Raw genomic sequence first — 27724 nt, 5'->3', positions numbered from 1 at the left:
ATAATACCTCAACAATGGCTGCCCTTAAATCCCAAGGCACTGAGAAACTGAGGGAGCATCCTTAACATAACTCCTTTTCAGCAGGAAAGTAGTAGTCTTGCTTTTTCTATAGGTATCCCAGTGGGTAGCACAGTGCTCAGCATATAATAAGCACTTCATAAATGCTTTGTTTTTCAATGATTTATTCGTTCAAGCCACCTTTTTTTGCTGCCCTCTTCACTTGCCCTACTGTGACTCATACTTGAAGATTTGTAGCATTTTCCCCTTTCCAGTCCTTAGGAGACCCCCCTGGAAGCTGTAAAGACTAGACCTCCTTTGGGTATGTAAATTTAGTGCTCCAGTTCTCTTCCTTTCTTAGCCTAAATTCTGATTTACCAGTAAATCACACCTTTGGTGTGGTTTATGCCTCAAAATGTAGAATTTAAAATGGGTAAAGAGAAATTGAATAAATTCTCCTTTTTTATTTTAAGAAAAGCAAAACCTCCAGACACAGATTCAGCAGTTCCAGCAAATTTATAAATGATGCAATAAATTTAAAATAAATTTTGAATTTTCAAGTGAAAATAGAATGAACTGAAACACTCAAAAATATTAGTTTATATAAGTAAAGGGATAAATGAAAAATGTTACAAAGAATCTTCCAATGTGAAAATTGTTGCATTCATTACTGTTTCCAATTATCAAACATTTGTTGATAATCGTGACTTTTTTATTAGGTAAACTGTTAGCAATACTATAAATCAGAATAGCATTGATCTCAAAATGTAAGATGTTTTTTAAAATCATCCTTACATTATCTGATAACATTAATTTCAGATATTTTGAAATAATTTTTCAAGATTTTACTAACAGCTTTTGCTAACAGTTTGTTTGGAGAGGTGAATTCTGCAACTTTAGAAAGTTTAGAACTGCAGATTCAAATTAACACTTTTTTTTATTCTTTCTTTAAATTTTTTTGTTGTTGTTCTGGATCTGCAATTGTGTCTGAATAGGGAACTCCTATTGGAAATGGGAAAGCTTCCTCCTAGCAAGCCTTCCACTATTTTGTCTTACAGCATTGACTGGGGATGATGAGAAGCTGTAACTTTAAAAGGGGGGGGGGGAGGAGGCAGCTAAGTAGCACAGTGAATAGAGGAGTAGGGCTGAAGTCAGGAGGACTTGGGTTCAAATTTGACCTCAGACACTTCCTAGTCCTGTGAGTCTACGCAAGTCACTTCATCTCAATTGCTGAGCCCTTTTCACTTTTCTGTCTTACAATGAATACTTGATATCAATTCTAAGGCAGAAAGTAAAGGAATTAAAAAAGAATTAAAAAAAGAAGTTGCTACTTCTCCAGAACTTTATGAGTCCTATTTGTCAGAAGCAAGCAAGACTTGAGCACAGGTCTTCCTGGCTTGGCTCAATCACCACCATATCATACTGCTTCTCAAACAAATATCTAGCTAGTAAAATATGCTGCCCATATCTCAAGCCAAACTTTCCCCTTGAAATCATGGTTTTAAGTGACTAACACTGAATGCATAAATAGGCTTGGGATTGAAGAATGTCCTCATTAAGTGCAAAACCTCCTTTTGCAGAATCACATTATTTCCACCAATATTAGCATAGTACTTTATAATTTATTCCATCACCATTTTTTCCATGTCATTCTTGTATGGAAATCCCTAATCTCTTTGAATCCTTCCTGATCTTAGGAGAGGCCTCAGAAACATCCTTCCCCCTCCTTCTTACCTCCTTTTCTATCCTGAACTAGGCCCACCCAGATCCCACCAGGGAATCCCCTTCCTTAGAGCTCGACCTAAAGACCTCTGAGCCTTGCCACCAGCTCTGTTGATGAACCATAAGGATCTCGAAGCCTCTTTATCTTCTCTGTTGTTGAACTCTTCCCTATGTGTTCTCTCCATCAAAGGGACTGCTCTTTGGGAGCAAGCTGTCTCATTTTTTCCATTTGTATTCCCAACACTTAGTACAATTCTTGGCATGTAGTAAGTAGTTAATAAATGCTTTTTCATTCCATTCTATGGTAAGACAAAGAGAGCCCAAAAAAGGCTGAAAAAACCCATCTATTTTAAGCATATGCCCATCAGTTTCATCAAGTCCAAGGAAAAGGCTTTTTGAGATAAGGGGTTACTTCTGCTTAGTTTTGCATCTGGTTGAATTGGATTGCTGGCCTCTGATTTATTTTTTGGATTTCTGCAACTGGCTTCACTTTGTTAAGAACAGCCTCAGGGAACAGGTACATGGAGAATTGCAGTGTATTTCACCCCACTGAATGCTTTCTCCATGTTCATCAGAATTAGATTTGTACATCAGGGTTAGTCTTGCTTTAATGAAATTTTCCTCTTTTGTTTTTTGTTTTTGTTTTCCAAAGAATTATTGTAGAGACAGAGGACAGGAGAGTATTATGGAAATATTAAGTAAGCTTTTTACTCAAATGCCTTTGGAATTGTTTTCTTGCTGTTTTGTTTCATTTTTTTAATCCAGTGAGGAAAGCCATTTAACCTTCAGGGGCAATATGTCTGAACTAATAGTCAACATTTGTGACTTGTCTGTTCCAGAAGCTCACCCACCCATTAAGGTTGGAGTGCAGAATTAGGAATGCTTCAGTGGGCCCTTCCTTTATGTGCCTGGTAGCAGAGCCCAGCTGCTCTTCTCAGGAGTTAATGTGAGAATGCCATTGTTTTGTCAAAGATCTTTATCCATTTCTGGAATCCTTTTCTTTACCTGAGGAAAGAAAAAAATATATAATGAGATTGTTAACCCAAGGTGAGTCACGTGCATTTTTCTTCTGTGTGTTGGCCTAGGGCCATTTGTTATGATATTGGCTAAGAAGAGGATTTACTTTTAGTAGAAAGACTTGATGATAAATTGCTTACTGATAGGTATATCAGAAACATTGAAGTTGTGGCATTAGTCATCTAGTAGAATGAAATTTATTTGGATATCAGAGTTGTTAAAGCGGGGAGTCCTAATCTGGGAGCCATAAACTTGTTTTAAAAAATATTTTTTATTTCATTTATTTATAATTGGTATCCTTTGTAAAAGGAGAATAACAATAATACCTATTTCCCAGGGTTGTTGTGATGATCAAATGGGATAATATTTATAAAGTTCTTAGCATTCTTCTTGGTACCTAGTAAGTGTCTATAATCCTATGTATTTTATTTTGTGCATTTAAAGATATTATTCTTAGAAGTGCATAGGCTTTACCAGACTAACAGAAGGGTCCATGGCATAAAAAAAAAGGGTAAAGGAGCTTGGTTTTAAAGCAAGGAAGCAATTCCTGAAGGAAAATCAGTCTGGTTCAAGAGTCTTCCCTGATTCTATCAAGTATTTTGCTGAAAGAATTTAAAGCCTCCTTGAAAACTAATTTTTAATGGAAAATCATGACTGTCAATATTGAATAATTCCCATGGAGGTTCTGAGATGAAAAGAAATATGTATAGATATATACATGGGCACTATATGTATATACATTTATAGATATGTATTTCATATCTATGTATATGTATTTCAGTTACCATGGTGCCCCAGCCTTAGTTACAAGGGGAATATATAATAATCAGTATAGAGATGATTACTACTACTACTGATAATAATAGCTAACATTTATATAATGCTTACTATGTGCCAGGCCCTGTGCTAAACATTCTGCAATTATAATCTCATTTGATTAGACTGCCTTACATCACAGCAATGTAGGTTTTAGATGGATACTTCATACCAATATTCCTTGTTATAGGGGATGAAAATTAAATCATTTAATTTAGCTACTAGTTAGCATCTCTGGCACAGTTTGTGGGGTGGGATGAGAAGAAAGATGGAGGGTCATTTGTGTATTTCAGTTACCATGGTGCCCCAGCTTTAGTTACAAGGAGAATACATAGAATCATAGAACCTAGAGTTAGAAAGGATGTTGAGGAGTGTCCATTTTTCACCTTCCTTATTTTACAGCTAAGAAACTGAGACTCAGAAAGACATGGGCTCAAGGTCACATAGCGCCTAGATCAGCAAGAACCAGGTGAAGAACTTGTTGATATTTATTTTATATTTTAAAGGCAGCTCTTCATAGACTGTTTGTTTGTAATGACAGTGAATCCCTCATAAATATTTCAAGGTCACATTCTTACTAGTTGAGAAATTGTTTTTAAATGTTCTTGACTATTAGCTTTCATTGGAGGGATTTATGCTTTTTACTTTTTTTATACTTTTAAAAAACTATTTTTATACTTTTTCTATTTATAGTGACAGCAATTTACTCATATATATTTCAAGATTACAATTGTACTAAATAAGGACTTTTAATAAATAAGAACTTGTTTTTTAAATGCTCTGGGATCTTGGTTTAAATGGGGTAGATCTGTACTTTAGCAGGGAGAAAATATGCTTCAAGTGGGCCATTTAAGCTCTTAGCCTTTTTTTCTTATGTGAGAAAACTGAAAAAATAGTTTTATCATTTCTGATACATTATATTGTTTCAAATGAATGTGTTCTACTGAAATTGTAGAGGTTTTTTTTAATGGCCAAAATCTAAAACCAAAGTTGGCTACATGGTGAAATGGAGCAAGTATATTTCTAAAAGTGAAATATTCATCTCTTGGGAATAAGGCATTTATTCTAGGCCAACTGTCAATAACTTTGTATAGATGTCTCTGGAGATGGAGTAAATCCTCTACTTCCAGGAAAGATTTTTAGCCTCTCAAACCTACTTCATGATAAAGCACACCAAACTCCTTCCTTAAATACCACCTTCATGAAAATCTTCAGTGTCTCAGAGCATCATTGGGCCATAGGTTTCATCAAAGGGGAATTTGTATTGCCTGACCAAGGGTAAAAACTTCAACCCAAGCCAATTTGATTATTGTTCTTAAAGGCTATTCTTCAAATTAAGAAGTATTAGATATAGGGGCTTTAGCATTGGTTTTTATTTATGTGTCAGTAAAAGAACCAGGAAAAATAAATATAGTGGGGACAGCTATTTAGCACAGTGTGCATAGTGTCAGGCCCAGAGATTGGAAGATCTAGTTTCAGATTTAATTTCAGACACTTCCTAGCTTGTATGACTTTGGGCAAGTCACTTAACCCCAACTGCCTACTCCTTACCACTCTTTTGTCTTGGAATTGAGATACTAATACAGAAGGTAAAGGTTTAATTTTTTTTTTAATTTTAGGTTTAACATTGTTTAAAAATGTATCATACCTGATGTTTGTTAACTACACAGCAAAGGAGTGGGTTTGGGGTCAGTCGATTTGGTTTGAACTCAAGGTCTATAACACAGTAAATCACAGGAGGTTAACTTATCCAATTTACAGAGATTAGAAGCAATTTAATTTAGGAATAACAGGTTAGAGGCAGGATTTGATCCTAAATCCTCTGACTCCAGAATCGATGTCCACTATATCATAATATGTGTAAAATGCTATGTAAATTCCGGTACTTCTTAAGGTCATACATCTGTGCAGCTGAGACTCCAGTCTAGGTACTCTGAGCCCAGGTTTAAGACTGAGGTCCAGCGGGGTTCCTTTGTTGGTTTGTTTTTAATCACACCGTGCAGATCTTGTGCCCATCTTGTGCCACAGCCATGCCCAGTACCTGACCTTTTTCAAAATAAGAGTTTAAAGGTAAAAAGCACGGAGTACATAGAAGGGGCAGGTCTTGCACAGCAGCTTTATTAAGGAATTCACTTCTCTCTCACCTTTTCTTGACTTGTAGTGTTTTTCCTCTCGGGGGAGTGGTGATATCTTCACTTGCTCTAGAGTGAACAGTAAGTCATAAGAAATTCTTAACTTCAGAAAAACCCCAGGAAGGAAGGTGAAGTGGCAGAGGGTTTGGCCATGAATTTTTTTTTTAAGTATTTATTCCAGATATATTTAGTCAATAACTGGTTCTGGGCAATCAACTTCAAGGAAGAAATTGCACAATAAAATAAATATTTTAAAAGGGGGAAAAAATGTCAATCCCTCGCAGGGATCCAGTTAAAGAACATACTAATAATTCACTCAATTCCACAAACATTTATTGTGTGCAGGGCACTGTACTAGGCATGTGGGGAGGGGGGGTTCAGTTAGCAAATACGTGGTGCCCCCCTTTGTACCCAGGACACCAAGTTATTGTTTCTATTGTATTGTGGTCCTATTGGTGCTTAATTTAGATTTTATCCACACTGTTTTCTCTCTTTTCCAGACACAGTGAGGAAGATGAGAGCGGAGTAAGCCAGCAGACATCCCCGTCCCGAGCTCTCCCTCCTCCCCACCATGAGCCACGTGGAAGGACCGCCAGAGGTGGAGGTGATCGATGAGCCAGGCAGTGGAGAATCGGGAGAAGTCAACGAATCTGTGGAAGCCGACCTGGAGCACCTAGAGGTGGAGGAGGAGCAGCGGCCTCGGCAGCAGCCGCAGCCCCAGCCCCAGCATGCCGCCCCCTACTCTCGCGGCCCCGCCCAAGGGGAGCGCGGTCCCCTGCCCGTCCAGGGACCGGAGGAGGAGGACCGAGGGGGCTCGCTGGCCCGCTCGGCCAGCACCGAGAGCGGCTTCCACAATCACACGGACACAGCTGAGGGGGATGTGATTGCTGCGTCGGGTGAGGACGGCTATGACCCCGAACGGGGCCAGGAGAACGAGGACGAGAGTGCCTACGCCGTGCAGTACCGGCCTGAAGCTGAGGAGTACACGGAGAACGCCGAGGCTGAGCATGCGGAGGCCGCCCATCGCCGGAGCCTGCCCAACCACTTGCACTTCCACTCGTTGGAGCACGAAGAGGCCATGAATGCCGCGTACTCGGGCTACGTCTACACGCACCGACTCTTCCACCGTAGCGAGGACGAGCCCTACGCGGAACCCTACGCGGACTACTCGGGGCTGCAGGAGCACGTGTATGAGGAGATCGGGGACACGGCGGAGCTCGACGGTCGCGAAGGCTTGCGACTGTATGAGCAGGAGCGCGAGGAGGCAGACAACTACCGCAAAGAGGCGCTCGGGGCGCGCCTCCACCACTACGATGAGCGCTCCGATGGCGAGTCAGACAGCCCCGAGAAGGAGGCAGAATTCGCTCCCTACCCGCGCATGGACAGCTATGAGCAGGAGGAAGATATCGACCAGATTGTGGCTGAGGTCAAGCAGAGCATGAGCTCCCAAAGCCTCGACAAAGCCGCTGAGGACATGCCTGAGGCTGAGCAGAACTTGGACAGGGTGCCCAGCCCGGATGGCGGCGGCGGCGGCGGCGGCGGCGGCGGCGGCGACGGCGACGACGGAGGTGGGGAGCAGGGGAACCCGGGGCAGATCGCTTCTGTGGGACCCCGGCCCGCAGTTCTGGCAGGCGAGGCTGGGCAGCAGCGCTACAGCAAGGAGAAGAGGGATGCCATCTCCCTGGCCATCAAGGACATTAAAGAGGCCATCGAGGAGGTGAAAACCAGGACCATCCGTTCGCCTTATACTCCAGACGAGCCAAAAGAGCCCATTTGGGTCATGCGGCAGGACATCAGCCCGACTAGGGACTGTGAGGACCAGAGGCCAGCAGATGGAGATGTGAGTATTTGGAGCTGTCGGCTGCCTTCCTTGTCTGCATTGCTGGGAGGGTCTGGAGGGATCTGTCCAGCCTGTAGGAAAGAGGGGAGGGAGGGAAGGATCCAGACAAAGATGCCCCATCTCAGGCTGCCTCATTTTAATCCTTGCTTAAATTAGTAAACATTCTCTAGGTTAAGCAATCTTTCTGGGATCCCAGAGTGTTTTGCTTTTTGGATCTTTGGTGAGATTCCTTTCTCCTTCCCCATCCCCCAGCCTCTTTAAGCTGAACATAAATTCACTTTAAAGAAAATCTAGTAATTGGGGACTTGCACTTGGACTAATCAGGTAATTACTGTCATTAACTTTGTCATTGGAGGGAGGGGGACTCAGGGAGTGCAGTCCCGAGACACCAAAAGACCTTTTTGAGGGTGCTTTTCTGATTGTGATTCCTTCCTTTGCCTACCCCAAACCTCTTTAAATGACTTATTTAGCACTTAGTGACAAGTTGCCTCGCTAACTTTCACTTACTGCGCTAATTAATGAAAGTGATCCCTGCCCAGGTCAACATGTTATTTTCCATCTCAGAAGTACCAAAATATTTAATAGCAAGATCAAACTACTTGTCTCATGCTGTCCAGAATGATTCAGAAGGAGCTAACCTTTGTCTCTGACAGCAAATGGCAAAGGTTCTGTTCATGACTGTTAACTTTCCTTTTTTTTAGAGGAGGGTTTTTAAAAAGCAATTTTATTCAAAATTGCATTTTGGAGTAAAAGAGAAGCTTAGAGTTTAAATTCAATTTCTTTTATATCTTCATCTTGTCATTGTAACTGTGTTTTCTAGTGGCTAGCATCTGGTGAGAAAGGCCTCTGTTGCAAACCAGTTGCAGATTCGCAATACTGTTTTTATTTCGTTTTAAGAGTTATTTAGTCTAGAAAGACTCCATTAACCCTTCTTTGAGTAACAGTCAAACTGCTATTTGACATTAAATTTCCCATCTTTAGTGGCTAGATAACAAATAGTATTTGCATGTACACAAAGTATGCCACAGAAGGAACTGCCTACTCAAAGAGTGATAGTGCCATTTTAAAAAATATTATAAATACCCCGGGGTACTCTCCTACAGTAATAAAGGCCCTGCATTATCATTGCAAAGATCAGGTAGGTAAATCAAGAGTGTTTATTTTAATATAAGGTACAGACAATGCTGTTATACCTCCTTTTTGACTTAGGAAGAGAGGATTGAAGAATTCTCCAGAAGAAATAGATGGAGGAAACCTAGCATATTAAAAAAAAAAAAATCAGTTCTCTTATCTTCTCTGAAATTTGGAAAAATCATCAGAAAGGAAGTTCATAGGCTTGCACCCTTTGGATTCTTATGCTTCTCAGGTTTTAGAACTTTCTAAAAGGTACCATCCTAAGCTATTAGTTAGACATGCCAGCTATCTATACACATTAATTTTTAAGGTTATCATAAAACAAAGTCTCCTATGAAAATGTGTTATGGTTTGATTTTATGAAGAATGGACGCAAGCAACAATATTAAGGCAAACAACCTTATTAGATTTATGATCACTGATCCAGTGACCAATCCCATCAGTGGCTAACAATGACCAATCACAGTTCTAGAAGACTCAGTGGTAAAAAATGCTACCTTCCTCCAAATAGATGGACTGAGAATGTGGATTAAGATTTTTTTGGGGGGGTGGGGGTGGAGAGGTGACCACTTAAGGGATTTGTTTTGCTTGACTATACATGTTTATAACTGATTTTGTTTGTCGTGCTTTCTCAGTGGGATCAGAGGCAGAGAAAGGAGGGAGAGACTATGGTCCTAAAAATAAAATTAAATAGAATTTTTTAAAAATGTAAAAAGAATGGATTCCTAGAATTGTAAAGCTGAGAGAGACCTTAGAAACTATCTAGTTCAGTCTTCTAAATGTACAGATGAAGAAACTGAGGCTCAGAGAGGTTAAAGTTGACAGTTAGTTAGTGGCAGTCTAACTCCCAGACCAGGACACTTAAAAAAATTTTTTTTTACTTTTTTCAGTCAATAAAAACCTCTTTTCTCTCCCTCTTCTCTCTGCTCACCATTCCCCAGTAGAGAAAAAAAAAAGAAAAGTAAAACAAGGGCACTTTCTGCTAACCTATTAACCTCTTTAATGCAAAGGTTCTTAACGTTTTCTTGGGTTTGGTAGTGTGGTGAAGTCTAATGTCCTCTTCTCAGAATGTTAAATACATAAAATAAAATACAAAGGATTTGAAAGGAAGGGGTATAATTTCTTTCCTTTGAAATCCTTTGTATTTTATTTTAAAGTTATTAAAATATATACTCAAATATATGTGTGTATACAAATAGACATATACATAGATATATGTGTGTGTTAGTATATATATATATATGTATATATATATATATATATACACACATATTTACATATAAGTTCATAGACCCCCAGGTTAAGAACCTCTCCCTTAATGTTTTGGCATGAAATTCCTTTCAAAAGGGACAGTGGATTTATAGGGCACTTGATAACTTAAGAAATGTAACTTGAGGCCAAGAACTAAAGAAATGAATGAACCAGCATTTATAAATGCTTATTATATACTTGGAATTGTTCAAAACCCTGAGGATACTAATACAAAAATCAAGACAAGTGCATACCCTAGAGTGCCTTACATTTTAATGGGGGAAGTCCACACATATAGATAAGTGGTGCCCTGGGAAGGATGTCTTGATATGGGAAGTCACCTAGATGGTGAGTGGAGCCAAAAGGTTTGCTATATCATTTCTAGGAATGATGCTATTAATTTGATTACTGTTCCCAGAGTTAGAATTAGAAAGTAGAGGAAAGGTCAAGGGGAGCACCGAAAAGGTGGGGTAAGGCATTCTTTTTGACAGAAAACTGTCCAGAATGGTAAGACTGGGGTCAAGTCAATCTGATGACTTTTCATCAATTGGGAACACAGAATACAGGGGCAGCAGTGAACTGCTCGCTATATTTTGAACGTTTAAAAAAAGACAAAATGTACTTGAAATGATTTCAGTATTCACTTTTAAACTACTGAATTTAAAATAGTATTTAATTTCACCTCATTTTTACTTCAAAGGATAATAATAATAATAGCTAGCATTTATATAGTTCTCACTATGTTACTTTACCAACATTATTCCTTTGATCTTCACAACAGCCTAGGAGAAGTAGGTATTATTGTTAACCTATTTTTTTCAGTTGTTGTTCAACCATTTTCAGATGGGTCCAATTATTGTGATCCCATTTAGGGTTTTCTTGGAAAATATACTGGAGTGGTTTGCCATTTCCTTCTCCAGCTCACTTTTCTAGATGAGGAAACTGAGGCAAATAGGGTTAAGTGACTTGCCCAGGGTCACCCAACTAATAAATGTTTGAGGTTGGACTTGAATTCAGGTGTGCTTGACTCCAGGTTTACTTCATTTGTTTATTTATCTTTCTAAGATACTATTTGTTTTTGTTTTCTTTTTGATTTCTTCATTGACATCAAAGATATTTATCGACTACCCCATTCTGTGCATGCCATTGAATTTTATGATATCATTTACAATGTGTTGTTAAAAAATTGTTAAATACCCAGTCAAGATTTCCTTCAGACAATAAATGTCCACGACTCTTCGGAATAATGAAAAACATGACTGGCCTTTGGATTGGAATTGGACCCCTCCCCCTTCTATCAATCAATCAACAAGGATTTATTTATGACCTTTACCAGTCATTAAGCAAGGAACTGGGAATACAAATACCAAGAACGAAATAGTCCTTATAAGAAGCATACGTTCCAGTGAAAGAGACAAATATGTACCCATACCATTTTATAAGTATACTCAGCATAACTACAAAGTGACTAAATTAAAATCTATTCAGAGTATAGTAGTTTGAGAAGGAGGGCATTAGCACCTGGGCAGATCAGGAAAGACTTCACGGAGAAGATGTGCTAAGGTGGTTTATGATGTTGGTCCTATTTTATAACTGTTATACATACCTTTCTTAGGATGACAGCCTTATCATTTTCTTTACCTGGAATAATTTCTCCACCTTCTAGTGGATTGTGAAAATTAAGCAAGTGGAACTAATCATAGGTTCACAGGATTTAGAATTGGAAGGAAGCCTAGAGATTTAGTTCACCCCCATTTAAAGACAATTATCATGGCTGACAATAGAAGCACTTTAAGGTTTGAAAAACACACCACATGCATTATATAATTTGCTCCTCACAACAGCCTTTGAAGTAGGAACTACAAATAAGAATTTTTTTTTCCATTTTACTGATGAGGAATGGAGCAACTAGGTGGTGAAGTGGATAGAGTTTCAGACCTACAGTCAGGAAGACCTGGGTTCAAATCTGCTCTCAGAAACTTAATAGTGATCCTGGACAAGTCACTTAACCCTTTTTGCCTCTGTTTCTTCATCTGTAAAATGAATTGGAGAAGGAATTCCAGTATCATTGCCAAGAAAACCCCCAAACTGAAATAACTGGTCAACAACAAAGACTCAGGGAGGCTCACTGATTTTATTCAGTTATTGGTAATGGTCACAGCCCAGATTTGAACCCCGTCAGTGCATATACAATTTTGATATTCTTCTGTACAGCCTCTATGATAAGGAAACTGATACTTAAAGAATAGTGACTTGCTCAAGGTCACACAAAGAAATAAGTATTTAAGAGACAATGTGGTACAGTGGAAAAATTGCTGGTTGTGGTGTGAAAGTATCTGTATTCAAATCCCACCTCTGATGCTCACAATTGTGCCCTTGGGCAAATCACCACCTCTCTGGGCTTTAGTTTCCTTATCATAAAGTGAAGGGGTTGAGTAAGATGTCCTTAGAGTATAGTGTGGTACAGGAAGAAGAGCAGTGCCCATGGAAGCCTTGGGCTAGAATCTCAGCTTCATATAACCATCAACACTAGAGTCATTAATATGTGAAACTGAGATTCTAGCCCAAAGCCTCCAGAGGATTTTTCCTACTACACCATTCTACACATTCTTATTGAAGATTTTCCAAATTCCTACTACGAGCTGAGTCCTGGACCTAGCTGTTATGAATGAAAGCAATCACTCCCTAAAAGTTTAAAAATATACATTCTCTAAAATTTTTACTTTAAGTACATCTTGAAAAAAAAGTCCCTTTTTCCTTCAGGTTTGCCTTATTTAAAATTAGTCTTTCCTCTCCCTTTTCTCAAACATGAAAGAAAGAAAGATTTTTTGAGGGGAAAATATCCAGAATTGCCTTAGCCAAATTAATGACCATATTTGAAACACTGCCAGAAACACATCACTATTCGCTCAACAAAAGGATTCTGAGTCAATGTAGCATCAAGGCATAGTCAGAGAAATTGGTAATAGCTCTCTGACAGTGCTAATAGGAGTGTTTGGACCTTTTTAGGGTACTATTTTAAATTGTACAGCTTAGAAAGGCAATAATTTGAAAGAATTTTCTTTATAAATGATGATGATAACAATACTACATATTTTCATAGTATTTTTAAGGTTTACAAAGCATTCATCTTACCCCATACTTTTTGAAGGTTCAAGTTAGCATTATTTTCCTCATTTTACAGATTTCAAAACTAAGATAGAGAGATCTTCAATGACTTGATCTGGGTCATATTGTAGAGATAGGAATTGAACCTAGCACTCCTAACTCTAGGGCCAGCTCCCTGTACGTGGGTTTCTTTTTTGTTGATTTGCTTTCCAGACTAAACATAGATGATAGTCATATTATATTATTTGTTAGTTATGAACAAATGAATGAATGAAGAAAATATTTACTGTGAGGTGGGCCAGGCGCTAAGGACTGGGAGTACAAATACAAGACAACACATATTGGCAAGATCAGTTGAAAGGGAGTGGGGGGGTAGAAAGCAGAGCGCGGACAAGGCTAGGAAATGGATTGCTATGTCTGGGACTGAAAAAGACAGAGTAAAATTGCAGCAACTAGATCCCAGAGTTACATGGTAAGACCAAAGTTTTAAAGTGATTTTGTAATACCTAATTGAAGAAGTTTGTTGGAAGTAGTAGATCCCATACCAAAAAATGAACAGAATTAGCAAATGGATTGAGTTTGGAGAGTGTGGCGTATTGGTTCCAGTGTAACTTGAAGTCAAGTGAGATCTGGGTTTAAGTCCCACCTCAAGCACTTAGTTTGATCCTGGACAAGGTACTTAATCTCTCTGTATCCCAGTTTCCCCATTTGTAAAAGTGGGGCTAATTATAACACTGACATTATAGGGTGGTAATGACAGTAAAATCATATAAAGTAAAACCCTTTGCCCATCCTAAAGCATTACATCTATGCCAAGTGTTGTTTTTACTTTGGTTAATAAGTAGAAAAAGATCCTTCATAAAACTTGAAAGATTTGTGAGCTAGAGTTTTTAGGGGACATTGAATTCAAATATTTGCAGGAAAGAATGAATACCACACAATCACTCAGGAAGCACTTAGTAAGGGGGCAGCTAGGTGGCTCATTGGATAGAGAGCCAAGTCTGGAGCTGGGAGAACCTGAATTCAAAACTGGCCTCCAACAGTCACTTAATCCCCATTGCCTAGCCCCTACCACTCTTCTGTCTTGGAACCAATACACAATATTGATTCTAAGACAGAAGATGAAAGCTATTTAAAAAAAAACAAAAACGTTTGTGAGCTGGAAAGCAAAGAGAAGAGGTTTTAGAGGACACTGAATTGAGAAATTTGTAGAAAAGAATTTCAACTAATCAATGGGTGCTCTATACTAAGTGCTAGGACTACAAATACGAAAATGAAATAGTCCCAGCCCTTAAGGAACTCATATTCTATGGGAAACAACATGAATATGAACAAATATATTCAAAATAAATACAAGGCCATTTTCTGGGCAAGGCAGTAACATCTGGAACAATCCAGAAAAGTCTCATATAAATGATGCTACTTGAGCTGAACTTCAAAGAATACTTGAGATCAGGAGGGAGTGAATGGTGAATGGTAGAAGAGGAAGGGAGGGAGGGACAGCCTATACAAATGCATGAAGACCAAAATTGGAGTCCAGACCAAGCAAGTATGACTGGCCAAAAAAAAAAGAGTACACAAAAGGTATAATAAATTTGGCAAAGTAAATTGGAAGGAATTTGTATTCGATCCTAGGTAAAATAGAAAGCTCCTGGAGTTTATTGGGCATGGTCAGACCTTTACTTAAGGAAAATTTCTTTGGCTGCTATGTGGAAGGATGGATTAGAAAGGAGGGAGATTTGAGGCAAGGAGACCAGTTAGAAGGTTATTGCAATAGTTTAGATGAGAAGTGATGAGAGCCTGAAAGAGGAGACCTTCTGTATAGGTGGGAAGAAGGGGATGGGTCCATAGACATTGTGGAAGACAGGGTTTTTTTTGTGGAGGGATGGAGTAGGGAGTAGGGGCAACTTTTGATCAACAGACATAGGTAAATATGTTTAGTCCTAGGTAGTAGGCAGCATAGTAAAGTGGATAAAAAGGTTAACCTTGATGCCTGGAAGATCTTAGATTTAACACTTCTCGTGTATACTGACCCTCACAATGTTCTAAGACAATATTTCAGAGAAGCTGTCACTCTGCTTAAAGTTCACTTTATCTTGTCTAGTCCCAAAGCCAACAAGTCATTTCCTAGCCATTGCTGCCCTTTTGCAACTTAACCCCCCAATACATGTGGTCTTGTATTGGCATTCTTGACCATTTATAGAAGGAGTAGCTTCTCCCAGGGGTGCTCTATTCCAGTGAAACCATGGATCCAGACATTTCCTAGGGTCATAATTTTTAGGTCTTCCTTTGATTTGAAAAATAAATATTACAAAAGGGAAAAATATTGCAAAGTCTTTCTTTAGCCCAAATATCACCTGATCCGCACATCATGGCAGTTAGGAGCAATTAGCTTCAGTGCTACTGGCATCTTTAAACAGATTGCTTAACCTATGACAAAACATCTCTGAAATTCTCACTGAAATACTGTCACAGTGATCTTAAGGGCATTAATGAGGTTTTACTGAGATCTCATTAACATGAAAAGAAATTGTGAAATCTTGTGTTGGAGAGTAAATGGTTAATTCTCCCAAGATAGGAATGAAGGACTATCTTTGCTTTTGATTTGTCAGCCTATATTTAGAAAATTAGAAAATAATTCTTCTTTAAACCATTTCATCTCACCTTTAAAATTTCAGCCCATCAGTCAAGCTTAAGGTATGCTCACCCAGCTCCCAAGAGCTCTGTCAGGCATCTCCTGCCTGACATCGTCTTATCCATCCTCAATTCACAGGAGCAAAACATGTCTAATGATCCACTCAGCAAAAACCACATCCTCCAATTACATTGTACATCATGGACAGAAGGAAAAAAAAGTAATGGGAAGGATCAATTTTATTTTTTTAACCCTCAGGCTTCAGATAATTACCCTTTTCCTGACTCTACTCCCAAGAGAAAATTTTCAGAACTTTTCATGTATTATTTTACCAGTATACATGGCCAGTGTCTGGAAATGATGTGACAGGTGCCAAGGAAAGGAGAAAGGTAATTTGGCCAGAAAGACCCTTATCACTTTTTTGCTAAAATTGAGTGTACATGGAGATGATAACATTCCAGTGTCTGATATTTTCCATGATTGAGTTTGGGATCAGAAAAAGATCTCAGGAATATTTGAAGAAATTACAACTTTCATTGTTAAAATGAATTCTTTATTATTAAATGGGTTGAAAAATGTGAGGGAAAGGACAAGAAATGTATATTTTAGATACTTGAATTCCATAGATTTTTCTGTCCACTCTCCCATTCAGCCTAGAAAATAGAAGTTTTACTGATTTTTTTTTCCTGCCTGCCCCATTCACTACATCTGAAAAGTGAAATGTCCAGAAGGCAAAAAGAGTATATGTTGATTTCATCAACTCGTATACAGAGAATGCTGAATGTATCAAAAAATCAGAGTGTGAGATTTGAATTTACATTTTGTGGGCCAACTTTTATTAGCAGAAAAGTCACTCACCTCTGCCATGCCCCTCCTAGTTCTGCTCCCACCCAGCAAGGTCACTTCTATCCCCATTCTGGAAAGTTTTACATGGAGAAGACAGTTCCCCATGCTTGGCCATAAGAATTGTTCAGTTTCAGGGATCATAGTTTAAGGAAACAGAGACTGGAGAGCATTCAGGGGAGGTCAGCTAGCCCAGTAAGGGTCATGTCATATTAGGATAGGTTGAAAGAATTGTCCATCAGTCAGCAGGCATTCATTAAGCACTTACTATGTCCCAGATGTGGTGTTAAGTGCTGAGGGCAAAAATACAATATGTAAAATATAGGAGCCAAAGCCCAAAGGACTGTCCTTGCCTAAAGAGAGCACATAACAGGAAGCCGAAAAGGGGAAGATGTAGTACTTGGAAATGATCGAGTCTAGTTTGCAGCTTAGTGAGAAATGAAGAGATGGCTAGTCTGGGTATTTTTCTCAAATGGAAAATTAGATGCAACTAGAGATATTTAGCCTGGAGGATTGTAGGTTGGCCTAGATGGCTACCGAGGTGCATTGCAACCCAAATTCTGTGGTAGTTTCACAGCTTTAGAACTGTAAAGGGGCCCCAGAGGTCATCTATTCCAAACCCTGATTTTACCAATGAGAACAATCAAGGGATCAAGATTAAGACCATATTAGCAGTTATTGACAATGCTGGGATTTGAACCTAAGTCCTATAGTGTACCACTCTTTGGAACTATGTTCTCCATATCCCTTAATGCACCAGAAAACAGGCATCCAAAATTTGCCTTTGCTATTGGCTAAGGCCACCTTACAGAGCCTAGAAGAAGGTAGGAGTTTCGTCAGTTTGGGCTGCCATTATCTTAGTCACTTGTCTGGGAGATGAACCTCCCCAGTGTCATTGCAGTGAAGGGCAGCCTGATTGGGACCTGATTAGAAGCTCAAGTGTGCCCTCCCAGATGGATGATTCCAGACTGGCCTTGACATACCTGGTCCTGTCTCCCATTGGGCCCTAACATAATTAGCACCTACTTTTTTACCACTCTGTGGCATTCTCTCATTGTCTCCCTATCAGCAGATGAAGCTTATTTGTTGCAGTCACAATAGTCATCTTTTTGATCTCTAATTACCTTCATGGTGCTGGGCATATAGCTGAATTGGTGTGCCATGTGAGACAGGCTGATCTGTGAGAATTCAGAGCAGCTCTCCCGTGCAGTGTTCTCAAGCAGATTCTTTACTTCTTTCAGAAGTTCTGAAGAGTAGATTGGATGGTGTATCCCAATGGTTAAGAAGATAGAGAGCACCTAGAAAGGTGTTTTACCTGGGGGGGAGTCAGGAAGACCTACATTCCTATTTGGCCTCAGCCATTTACTAGGTATGTGGTCCTGGGCAAGTCACTTAACCCCCAATGCCCAGCCCTTGCCATCCTGTCTTAGAATTGATACTAAAAAAGAAAAGAAACATATAGACTAAGAAAACTAGGAAGTGTAGAGAGCAATAGGCTCCATAACTTCCTTCAAGGCTCAGCGTCAGACATTAGTCCTACTCCAGTCCCCCCTCAGTTATTAGTGCTGTCTTCTCCAGAAGTTATTTTGTGTTTACTTTATGCATATTTTATAATAACTTCTCATTTTATTGCATCCTGCCTATAGAATGTAAGGACAAGAACCATTTCATTTTGTATTTCTCTTCCCAGCAGCAAGCACGATGCCTGGTACTTTTTTATGTCTCAAATAATTTCCTTGGCACAGGAAACTCCCTCTACCAGGACACATTGGCAACTCTCCTGCAACTTATAGCATTACAGATCAACCGGGACTTTGAGGGGTTAAGTGACTTTCCCATGATCACACTGCCAGGGTATATTACAGACAGAACTTGAGCCCCATCTTCCTTATTTCAAGACTGACTCTTTATCCAACAGCTACTTCTCACACATAGTAGATGTTTAATAAATGTTTATTGAATTAATTAGTTAATTAATTGTGACCTTGCCTCTAATCCAGTGCTTTCCCCAATCCAACATGATACCTTTTTTTGCAAAAAAGCAACAATTTATTTTTATAAGCATGATAAAGGTGGTGCTGGGGAGTTTGTTTCTCTGACACCGCTTCTCCATGATTCCCCCATTCTATCCCCAGCTTATTCCATTAGGCTGGTTTAAATCTGCATTCTTATAAACTGGATGGATTTTTCTTTGTCCGTTGCTAGGAGACCACTAACCAAGGTCAAGAGCCCACGCTAATTCATTAAGACTTGTTAGCAGCATCTGATATGGTTGACCTTGGGGTAGAGCTGTCAAACCAGCAAGTGTGAGTGAAGAACTCATGGCTGTCACTGGCTCCATCTTTGCAATGACTGTAGGATGGTGGTTGGGGTATTTTCAAACTGTGGAGCTATCAGAATGCTGATGACAGATCTCTCCAGAGAGGCCTGGGCAGTCATTACTTTTCTTGCATCTAGTCAGCAAAGAGATGAGAATGAAAAAAAAAAAGGTAGCCTGTTACCAGGTAGAAATTGCTAATGGCAAATGTCTCCTCTTCTTGTGCCCCATTTTTCAAAGATGATTGACTGCCAGGTTGGGACTTGCTAGAGTCCAACATGATGATCCATTCTAAAATTTCTGGCCTCATTTCTGCTTCATCTCTAGTCTAAGAGTTATTGCTCATATTTTGAACAGATTGGGAAATTTTTATCCCAAGATGAGTCTTAAAACTTTTAGAATAAATTGGACCTTCCATAAAGAAGTTGACATTTCTTTGGTTGGACCCAGAACTGCCCTAGATTTCTAAAATATTAACCAGTAGAGAGTTCTTATGGATTGTTGAATAGAGAGTGACAAAGCCATAAAATGGTATCCAGGGGAAATTCATTCAAACAGTAGTTTGTAGGTGTAAAGGTGGAGAGAAACTAGAGGCAAGGAAATCAGGTAGAAGACTGAGTAGTAATGATACTTGGCCTTCAGCAAAGATGATAGAAACTGAAATAATCATAGATATTCTCACAGACTCATTGATATTCTCAGTCAATAGACATTAATCAACTACCTACTTTGTGCTAGATACTGTGCTAACTCCGGGGCACTGTGCGAAGTTCTGGGGATCTAAGAAGAGGCAAAAGGCAGTCCCTGCCCTCAAGGAATTTCCAATCTATTAGGAGTCATCCAGTGATCTCAGAGACTCAAGTCTAAATCATTTATTTAATGGTTGAGGAAAACATTAACTTCTCAGGGACATTAAAAGTCACCAAGGGAAAGATTTGAATCTAGAGCCTCTGATGTTCCCACTGCCCTTATCACTATATCGAATTGACTCTTAGCATGTTAGATATTGCAGTGAAAAAATTAAATTTGTTAATGAATTGGTTTGGGTGGGTTGTGAGATGGGACACTTAATTTTAATACTTAATAAATTATATGTGTGTGAAAAAGGGGGCTGGTTTTAGAAAAATTTTGTCCATTGGCTTAATATTAAGTGAATTGGTTAAGGGAATGGATTGGTTTTGAAATTCCTCTCTAAAAAAAAAAAAAGATTCTGAGACATCAAAGCTTGCCACACCTCTCAGTAGAGGTTCTCTGTTTTTCCCCCAGACATGTTTGTTTCCTATATTATCCTTTTTATTCATAATCATGGTGTAATAGAAAGAATGTGAGATTCAGTTGGAGTATTGGGTCTATCATTTAATCTCAGTGTGGGATGTCACATAACTTTTATGTACCTCAGTTTCCTGATCTGTAAAAGGAGTAGCCTAGATTATGTAATCTCTAAGGATCTCTTTCAGCCCTAAATTTTATAATCTCCTTTTTGCCATCATTTAAGTGCCTATTCCAATATTCTATAAAAACACAAACATACTCTCCATGTTTCAGGTTTTCCATCCTAGATTTCATCTATTATTGATAAGAGAATGGAGAAGATTGTTTTCAATAATTAAGCAGGTTTCAGTTGCAGTGTGAACTTTAAAGAGAAGGAAAAAATGAGAAGGAGAGGGATACAGAGAAAAAAGAAAGATACCTGAGTGTTGGCTTGTTAGTATTGACTTCGGATTGGTATTTGGCGATCATTTCCAAAAGATAAAGAACTTTTATTTGTGATATATCTGAGAGGTTCAGTGAGAGTAACGGTAGAGTCTTTCAAAGAGCTACAACAAAACTGTTAACATGAAGATAATTGCTTGAGCAATCATTTCCTAGATGGCCTGTGAACTCAAGTAAAGCTGTTTTGAGAAGAGATAAAAATGATCTCCCTAACAGCTAAGGAAGCTTCAATTGGTAGGGAGTATATAGTTTAGACAGTCATGAAGTCTCATCAAAAGGTTTATTTTTAAATAATTAATGAAAAAGAGAACAGTTTTGAAAGATACTCTATGCTAACAACTAGCCAAGAATACCACCTGCTTATGCATACATTTAGAGCTTGAAGGGCTCTTAGAGGTCTTCTAGGCCAAACCCTTCATTTTACAGATGAAGAAACTGAGGACTTATACAAGATAAGTGACTTGGCTACAGTAATAAGCCTAGAAGGCAAGAGTTGATATTGGGTCTTTGCTACTCCAAATTCATCACTTAGGCTATTCTTCCCCCTGCCTGAAATATTGATCAATCTGACAAGGAAAAAATCTCTTAAAATGGTGCTTGACAACAGTAATAATGACATTGAACTATTTGAATTTGAGTAGGTGATGTTTTTTAAAATATTTAGGAAAGGGAGAATTCAGTTCAATTCAATAAACATTGATTAAGTGCCATCTTTATGCCAGGCTCTGTGCAAAGAGCTGGGGATATAAGAAGAGGAAAAAGATAATTCTTGCCTTCAAGGAGCTTATCGTTGTTCAGAAAACTCTGCTTCCATCTCCTCCCACCTTGAGCTCTAGGCATTGTTCTACAGTATAATGACTATAGATTGTCCAGGTGGGGGGTTTTCAGTTCTTCTCCTTCTCAGTTTGCTGTTTCTCCATTTCCCTTTCTCTACCCTTTGGCAGTTTAGTGAGGCTCATTAGCTCTACAATGACTGTAGTTATGAATGGAATAGATAAATCATAGAATCATTGATCTATAATAACAAGAGATCTCCGTGGAAGTTAAGTGACTCACCGAAGATCATCATAGAGATAGCAATCAATAAATCAATCAATAAGTCTTTATTAATTGCCTATCATGTGCCAGGCTCTGGGAGTTCAAAATACAAAGAATGAAATACCCCCATTTTCAATAAGCTTATGTTCTTTTTTATGAAACCCTTCACCTCCTCCTTCAAGTGACTCAGATTCTTCAGCAACACTCCCTGGCTCTAATAGCTTTCCACCTCACATATTACCTGGTGAGGAGGATAGAATCTAACTAGCTTTGGGGAGCGGATTCAAATTTGGAGACTTCCTCTTTTTTTTTTTTTTGGATTTGAATGATTTCTAAGACAGAAGAGAGGCAAAGGCTAGGCTATTGGGGTCAAGTGAATTGGCCCAGATCACACATCCAGGAAATATCTGAGGCCAGATTTGAACCCAAGTCCTCTCATTCCAGACCTGACACTCTATCCACTGTGCTACCTGGCTGCCCCAGTAAGGTCACATTCTAGTGGAAGTGGCAACAAGTACTAATAAAAATATATGCAACATAAATATAAATTATGTATATATATGTATATGTGTGTATACACATATGTGTATACGCATACACACAAAATAGTTAACTAGAAGATAAGAGTACTAACAACTAGGGCTTTAGAAAGTCTTCATTTAGAAAATGTGCCTGAGCGTACCTCCTAGGAAGAAAGGCATAGGAGTCAGTGCTTTGGAGGGATGACATTCTGAGCACAAGGGATAGCTATTGCAAAGGCATGCACATGGGAGATGGAGTGTCAGGAGTGAGAAATGGAGAGAAAGCTAGTTTGGATTAACTAAAGACTACCAGAAGGCAAGTAACATCTATTAAATGTGGAAAAGATAAATTAGAGCCAGGTTATGAGGCTGTAAAGGATAGTGGATTATGTATTTTATTCTATTTACAATAGGAAGTCACTAAAGTTGGTGGAGGAGGGGTTGCTATGTGATCAAGTCTGCACATAAGGAAAATTGATTGAATGTCAAAGACAAGATTTGAACACCCTCCTCCCCCCACTCCAGAGCTGGTACCCTTCCCACTTTATCAGGCTCCCTCTGAGCTACTTGCTAGCACTTTTGGTCAAAGGTATGTTGCATGGAAAGACTTAAGACAATTTACTGATAAAAGAAGACTTCTGCATTATTTTGGGCATGCACCATTTCTAAACACTGTGACCACTGCATTCCTACTGTCTTTAAAAGGCCAACTTTTAGAGCACGTCAGCTGATAATGAGCTCTTCTCTCCCCCTGCCCCCAAGCCTCTAAAATGGCTTTGCTTCTACATTTCTTATACCTTGGTCTACTGTTTTATATTGTAATTATATGTGTCTGTAGTGTGTTCTCCTTCCAATTTGTAAGCTCCATAAGGTCAGGGACCACATCTTGCCTAAACTTTACCTCTTGCCTTGAGCCCAGCACACACAAGATGCATTTAATAAAGGCTTATTAAATAATCAAAATTTAACTTTACATCATTGTGGCCAGGTTGGCATGTCTTTTCTTGTCTATCAACCACCTTGACTTTCCATTTTTTACAGTCCTTCCCCAATTCCTGTTTTTTCATTGGCTCCTTCTAATTCAGTTCAAGGAATATCGGGACCCTCCCTCAGTCACAACTATTGGGTCATAATTAAGGAATTCTAGGACACCAGCCTGTTCATCTGTGTTCATTCTGCTTCAGCGGCCACTTTTTCCCCTCTCCTTCCATATGTTGATCATCTTAGCTACTTCAAGAAGATTATTATCCTGGTTGAGAGTCAGGCCTATCTTTTCTGCCTCTTTTTAGTACTTCCTGCACTGTCAGCAGACAGTATATGCTGAGGACCATCAGTGAGAGTCATAGGAATAATCTCTTCTACGGTGCAAGCAGAAGCCGGTGCCTTAGAACAAGGACTCTAAACTTTTTCTTTTAAATTATTTTGTTTTTGCATTCCCTTAAATTCCAAATATACAGAAAGGCATCTCTTGTAACAAAGAATAAAAAAGAAAAAAACACTTCAACAAAATTAACCAATATATCCACTATATCAGTATATGAAGTGTTTCATATGCATTGGTCTATACCTCTGCAAAGAAGGAAAGGAGAGGCATTTTTTTCATCTTTTCTCTAGGTCATATCTTGATAATGTTATAATTATTATTATATGATGATAATAACAGCTAACATTTACATAGTATTTTCAGTTTTGCAAGGCATTTTATAGATATCATCAAGTCTGATCCTCACAATGAGATTGTCTTGATTTTTGCCCTCATTTTACAGATAAGAAAACATAATAACAGTATTCAATTTATTGAGATCACACACACTGATAGATGTCATGAATAGTGCTTTCCTGGTTTTCATACTTAACTCTGCATCAGTTCATCTGCCTTCCCATGCTTTCCTGCATTCTTTATATTCATCATTTATTACAGCACATTGATAATCAGTCATTAAACTACAAGCAGTAAATACCAAGAAGTGTTCTGGTTCCTGGTTACAAAGTTACAAGTAATGAAACTATTTGAATATTTGATCTGTAAATTTTCAATGGATATGTAGCCCCTAATACTAGTCCAAAATGACAGTCTTCCCCCACCCCATTCTCCCTTTTGCACCACTCTCTAGTTTTTAGACCTCTTTTTCACAAGTCCTGTAAGCCCAACAGAGTTTTTTGCATGTGTGAAGGTTTGCCATCACACCTCCAAGTAGAGTGTACTGTCCCCAGAAATAGCAGCCTCACCCCTACTGGGAATGAGCCAGACAACAGTTTTCTCTAAAACTAGGAGCTTCAGAGATAATGATGCTAGAGCCCTTGACGCACAGCTTCACAAGAAATTCATTCGCAAAAAGAGTTAATACGGATGGGTCAGACTCTATGTGAGGTCATCCCATCTCTGATTACAAGTTGCATTATTGAATTCGGGCACATAACACCACTGGGGGGTGGGGGTGGGCAGTGAGCAAAACCTTACCCAGGCACTGAGATAAAAGTTTATTCTCAGCCTCCAAAGTCAAACAGACACACTTAAGCCACGACTGCTTCATAAACAACACTGGGGAAGATGGAGAATTTTTGGATGTACCAGATGGAGTATCATGAAAGAAAGGTAGGTGGATCCTCAGGCATCAAAAATTATGTGACTGCTTTCATTTGAACGACTTTCTCTTCATCTTTCTTTTGAAACGAGAGTGTTCTGTGTATGTTTCTTGTTGACAGTCGTAGCAAACAAACAAAACAGTAAGGGATTTCAGGAGCTTTGATGAGGCTTCCTAGTTTTTCAGCGGTATTTGATATCAGTAAGTGTACAGATTTAGGAAGGGAGAGAAATGCCATTTTCTTCTTTGGCGAGGAGGATTCTGAGGCTACAGAGATTGTTACCTCTTCCTGTTCGCCCTGTGTTATTTCTCTCTCAGTTCTAGCAAATTAGTTAATTTCAGCTTTGTAGCCCCAAGTCCCATGCTGTGGTGTTCCTTTTTATTTCGGCTATGCTAATTAAAATAAATGTAAATGAGGACCTCCCTGAATCTGCCCTCTCGCGTGCACAGTAATTGTTCTCCTAACATCCCACCATTGGGTAGCGCAGCAATTTATAATTTCTCAGCTGTCTCTCTAATCATCTTAGTATTTTCTTCCACAGGACTATTAGACCGAATCATAAAATAACTGTCAAAAGAGTTCTCGTATAACCTCCCTTAATGGAGAAATCATTAGAAGCCTGCTTGGAAGAGTCCATTGTAAGACTCCCCACCCCCACCCCCGATTTTTGAGCCAAAGTAACAGTGACAGTATTTCAAAGAAAAAAATCTTTGCAGCTACTGATTTTGTCAGATTATTGAATGCCCACCCTCATGGAACTAAGATACTGATTTATGATCAAATTGTTTGTTTTAAATTAAGAATGTGACTTTCAAGTCTCATTTAAGAGACTAGAAAATAATTTTTAAGGCCATATTGTGAAAATGCCTCTCATCCTCATCTCTGGGAAATTGTGGATTGGTGCATGTATACTTAGGGCTATCTATGAGAGAAATATATTTTCCTGGTTTCCTCTCATATACTTAAAGTAAGTTTCCCAGTTTTTATGATTTGGGGATGTTTAAAAGTACATTTCTCTTTGAGTGAGGGAAATGAGGAAATGATTAAAATAGTTTCACAGATGGATATCTTAAAATGTTCAAATTAAGTTAAATTCCATTCATTATGAAGATGCGTGTATAAAAAAATTTCATTGTGTCCAGACTATCATTTTAATGATACGAGTAGAACATACAGTGCCTTTGATAACTTCCCTACTTCACCATATTAAGGAAAATCAAAGTATATATTGATAAAATGAATAGCTTAAATGGAGGTGGTGTGTAGTATAGTTAATAAAGCAGTTTTAAATTTCAGAAGCATAAACATGACCCAGGGCAAAAAATAACTAATATACTTGCTTTGTTATCAAGTTGTTTGTTTCTTAAATGAGAAGAAAATGTCTTTTGTTGACTTGGGATGAGAGAGGGAATTCAGATAATATACACCAGAAGCCTAAGAAGCAATCTCATGAGAACACAGAAAACTGAGATTCTTACATGTAGTCTCTGAAAAAATTCAATTTAATAATTTATAAGTAATTACTCTGAACAGTGCTCTGTGCTAAATGCTGAGGATGCAAGAATGCCTGCCCTCAAGGAGTTTATCATCTATCAGATAAAAATAACTATATTTCAAAAATTAATAAAAAAAACTTCAAGGAAACATCTGAATTGAACCTTGGAGAAAAAGAAAAAAATTTCCAAAGTTCTAGAGAGAAGACATTTTAGATATGTGGAACAACCTGAATAGATGCATGGAGGCAGGACAGGTGACTGCTAGCCTTGGGTGGCTAAAATGTTCAGTGTATGAAAAGAAGTAGTATGAAATAAAGCTTGAAGATTCGTTTGAAATCTTGAAGCCAAAGTGCAAGGGGTTGAGGAATCCTGAAAGAATAGAGACAATTAAGCTTACTAGATTGGTTTGATTTTGGCAGTGATGAGGAGAAATAAGTCCACAGCTTGAAAGAGGAGCAAAGGAAAGGGAAAGCTTTGCAGGATGGCAGTAGGGGAGAGGGAACAGTGAACAGATCTGTAAATGGAAGGGAATGACCACTTAAGGGAGAGGTTGAACATGAGATGAGAGATGAGCAGTGGAGTAAAACCCCAAAGAAGATGAGAAAGGTTCAAGTGAGCAGAAATCAGGTCGAGTGTGAAAAGCAGGCAATGGAGGGAAGTTGTAGGAGAGATGGAAAGGTAAACATAATGCTTATAGGCATTTAAGAGTTCTAATTCTCAGAGGTAGAACAATTTCAGATAACTGTATCATTTATCCTCCCTGACATATATGAGGTTGAGTGAGAGACCAGAGTGTGAGAAGGTTCATTAATATGGATCAAATACTGGATTTGTAGTCTGAACACATGAGAGTTACACTCCTAAGTTACATTGACATTTATTTACTCATGAATGTTTAAGTGTGGACAAGTCACTTCTTTATTCACTCATCTATCAAATAGTCATAATATCTGTTTACTTAGTTTACTAGTCTAAAATGAGGATGATAGTGTTCCCATTAACTACCTCAAAAGGTTGAGGTAAGGAAAGAATCTTGCAAATTTTTAAATTACCATGATTTACATGTGCTATTGTTATTAATGTTGGTGATATTAACTTTGTATCACCAAGTGTCTAGGCAGGGTAGGAATTGAGTGAAGAGGAAAACCAGGTGCTGAAATTACTGAGGAGTTAGAAAGCTGTCCTGGAAGTTGATATAGTCCAGTAAAAAGGACATCTGACCTTAATCGTGGAATGATAGCAGAGCAATGGACTGGCCTGAGGATTAAAGAAAAGACCTATTTGTCCTTCTAGCCCTATAAGAAAAGGATAAGCAGAAGAGATGGGAGAGGGTAGTAAGGGATACAGTGTCTTCAGGAAAGCCTTATTTTCGCAGGTGGAAAAAGTCTGAGGAGGAGAATCAAGGATGGAAGAATATATTGACAGTTGATCAGATTTAGAGTCTAATGTTTAAGGTGGAAAAAAGTTATTAAACTGAATAAGGAAGAGCTAAGAAGTATAAGGATAAGCATGCAGGAAGAGGTAACCACTAAAAGGAATGTATCTGCCCTAGAGATTC

General features: G+C 38.7%; 1 protein-coding gene and 1 long non-coding RNA gene across 6 annotated transcripts in view; one reads left to right on the top strand and one right to left on the bottom strand.

Moving 5' to 3' along the window:
* APBA1 (amyloid beta precursor protein binding family A member 1) overlaps positions 1–27724 on the top strand; it is a 270008-nt gene that overhangs the window by 188844 nt on the left and 53440 nt on the right. For 3 of the 5 annotated variants that reach the window (XM_056806236.1, XM_056806239.1, XM_056806238.1), the window contains exon 3: positions 6185–7524. In XM_056806236.1, coding sequence (XP_056662214.1) covers positions 6256–7524 — 1269 coding nt within the window. In that variant the 5' untranslated portion in view covers positions 6185–6255. Of the gene's footprint in view, positions 1–3877; positions 4022–5713; positions 5766–6184; positions 7525–27724 lie in introns of those variants that run through there. The other 2 variants (XM_007498570.3, XM_001365449.4) reach the window with 2 other exon arrangements.
* Positions 2403–3821, bottom strand: LOC130455578 (uncharacterized). The gene is made up of 2 exons (XR_008913655.1): positions 3688–3821; positions 2403–2724 (listed from the first exon to the last, which is right to left on the bottom strand). It is a non-coding gene; the product is annotated as an uncharacterized LOC130455578 (long non-coding RNA).

The sequence above is a fragment of the Monodelphis domestica genome, chromosome 7, assembly GCF_027887165.1.
Source record: "Monodelphis domestica isolate mMonDom1 chromosome 7, mMonDom1.pri, whole genome shotgun sequence".
In the NCBI taxonomy this organism is placed as follows: Eukaryota; Metazoa; Chordata; class Mammalia; order Didelphimorphia; family Didelphidae; genus Monodelphis; species Monodelphis domestica.
This window is presented reverse-complemented; position numbering and strand designations above follow the sequence as displayed.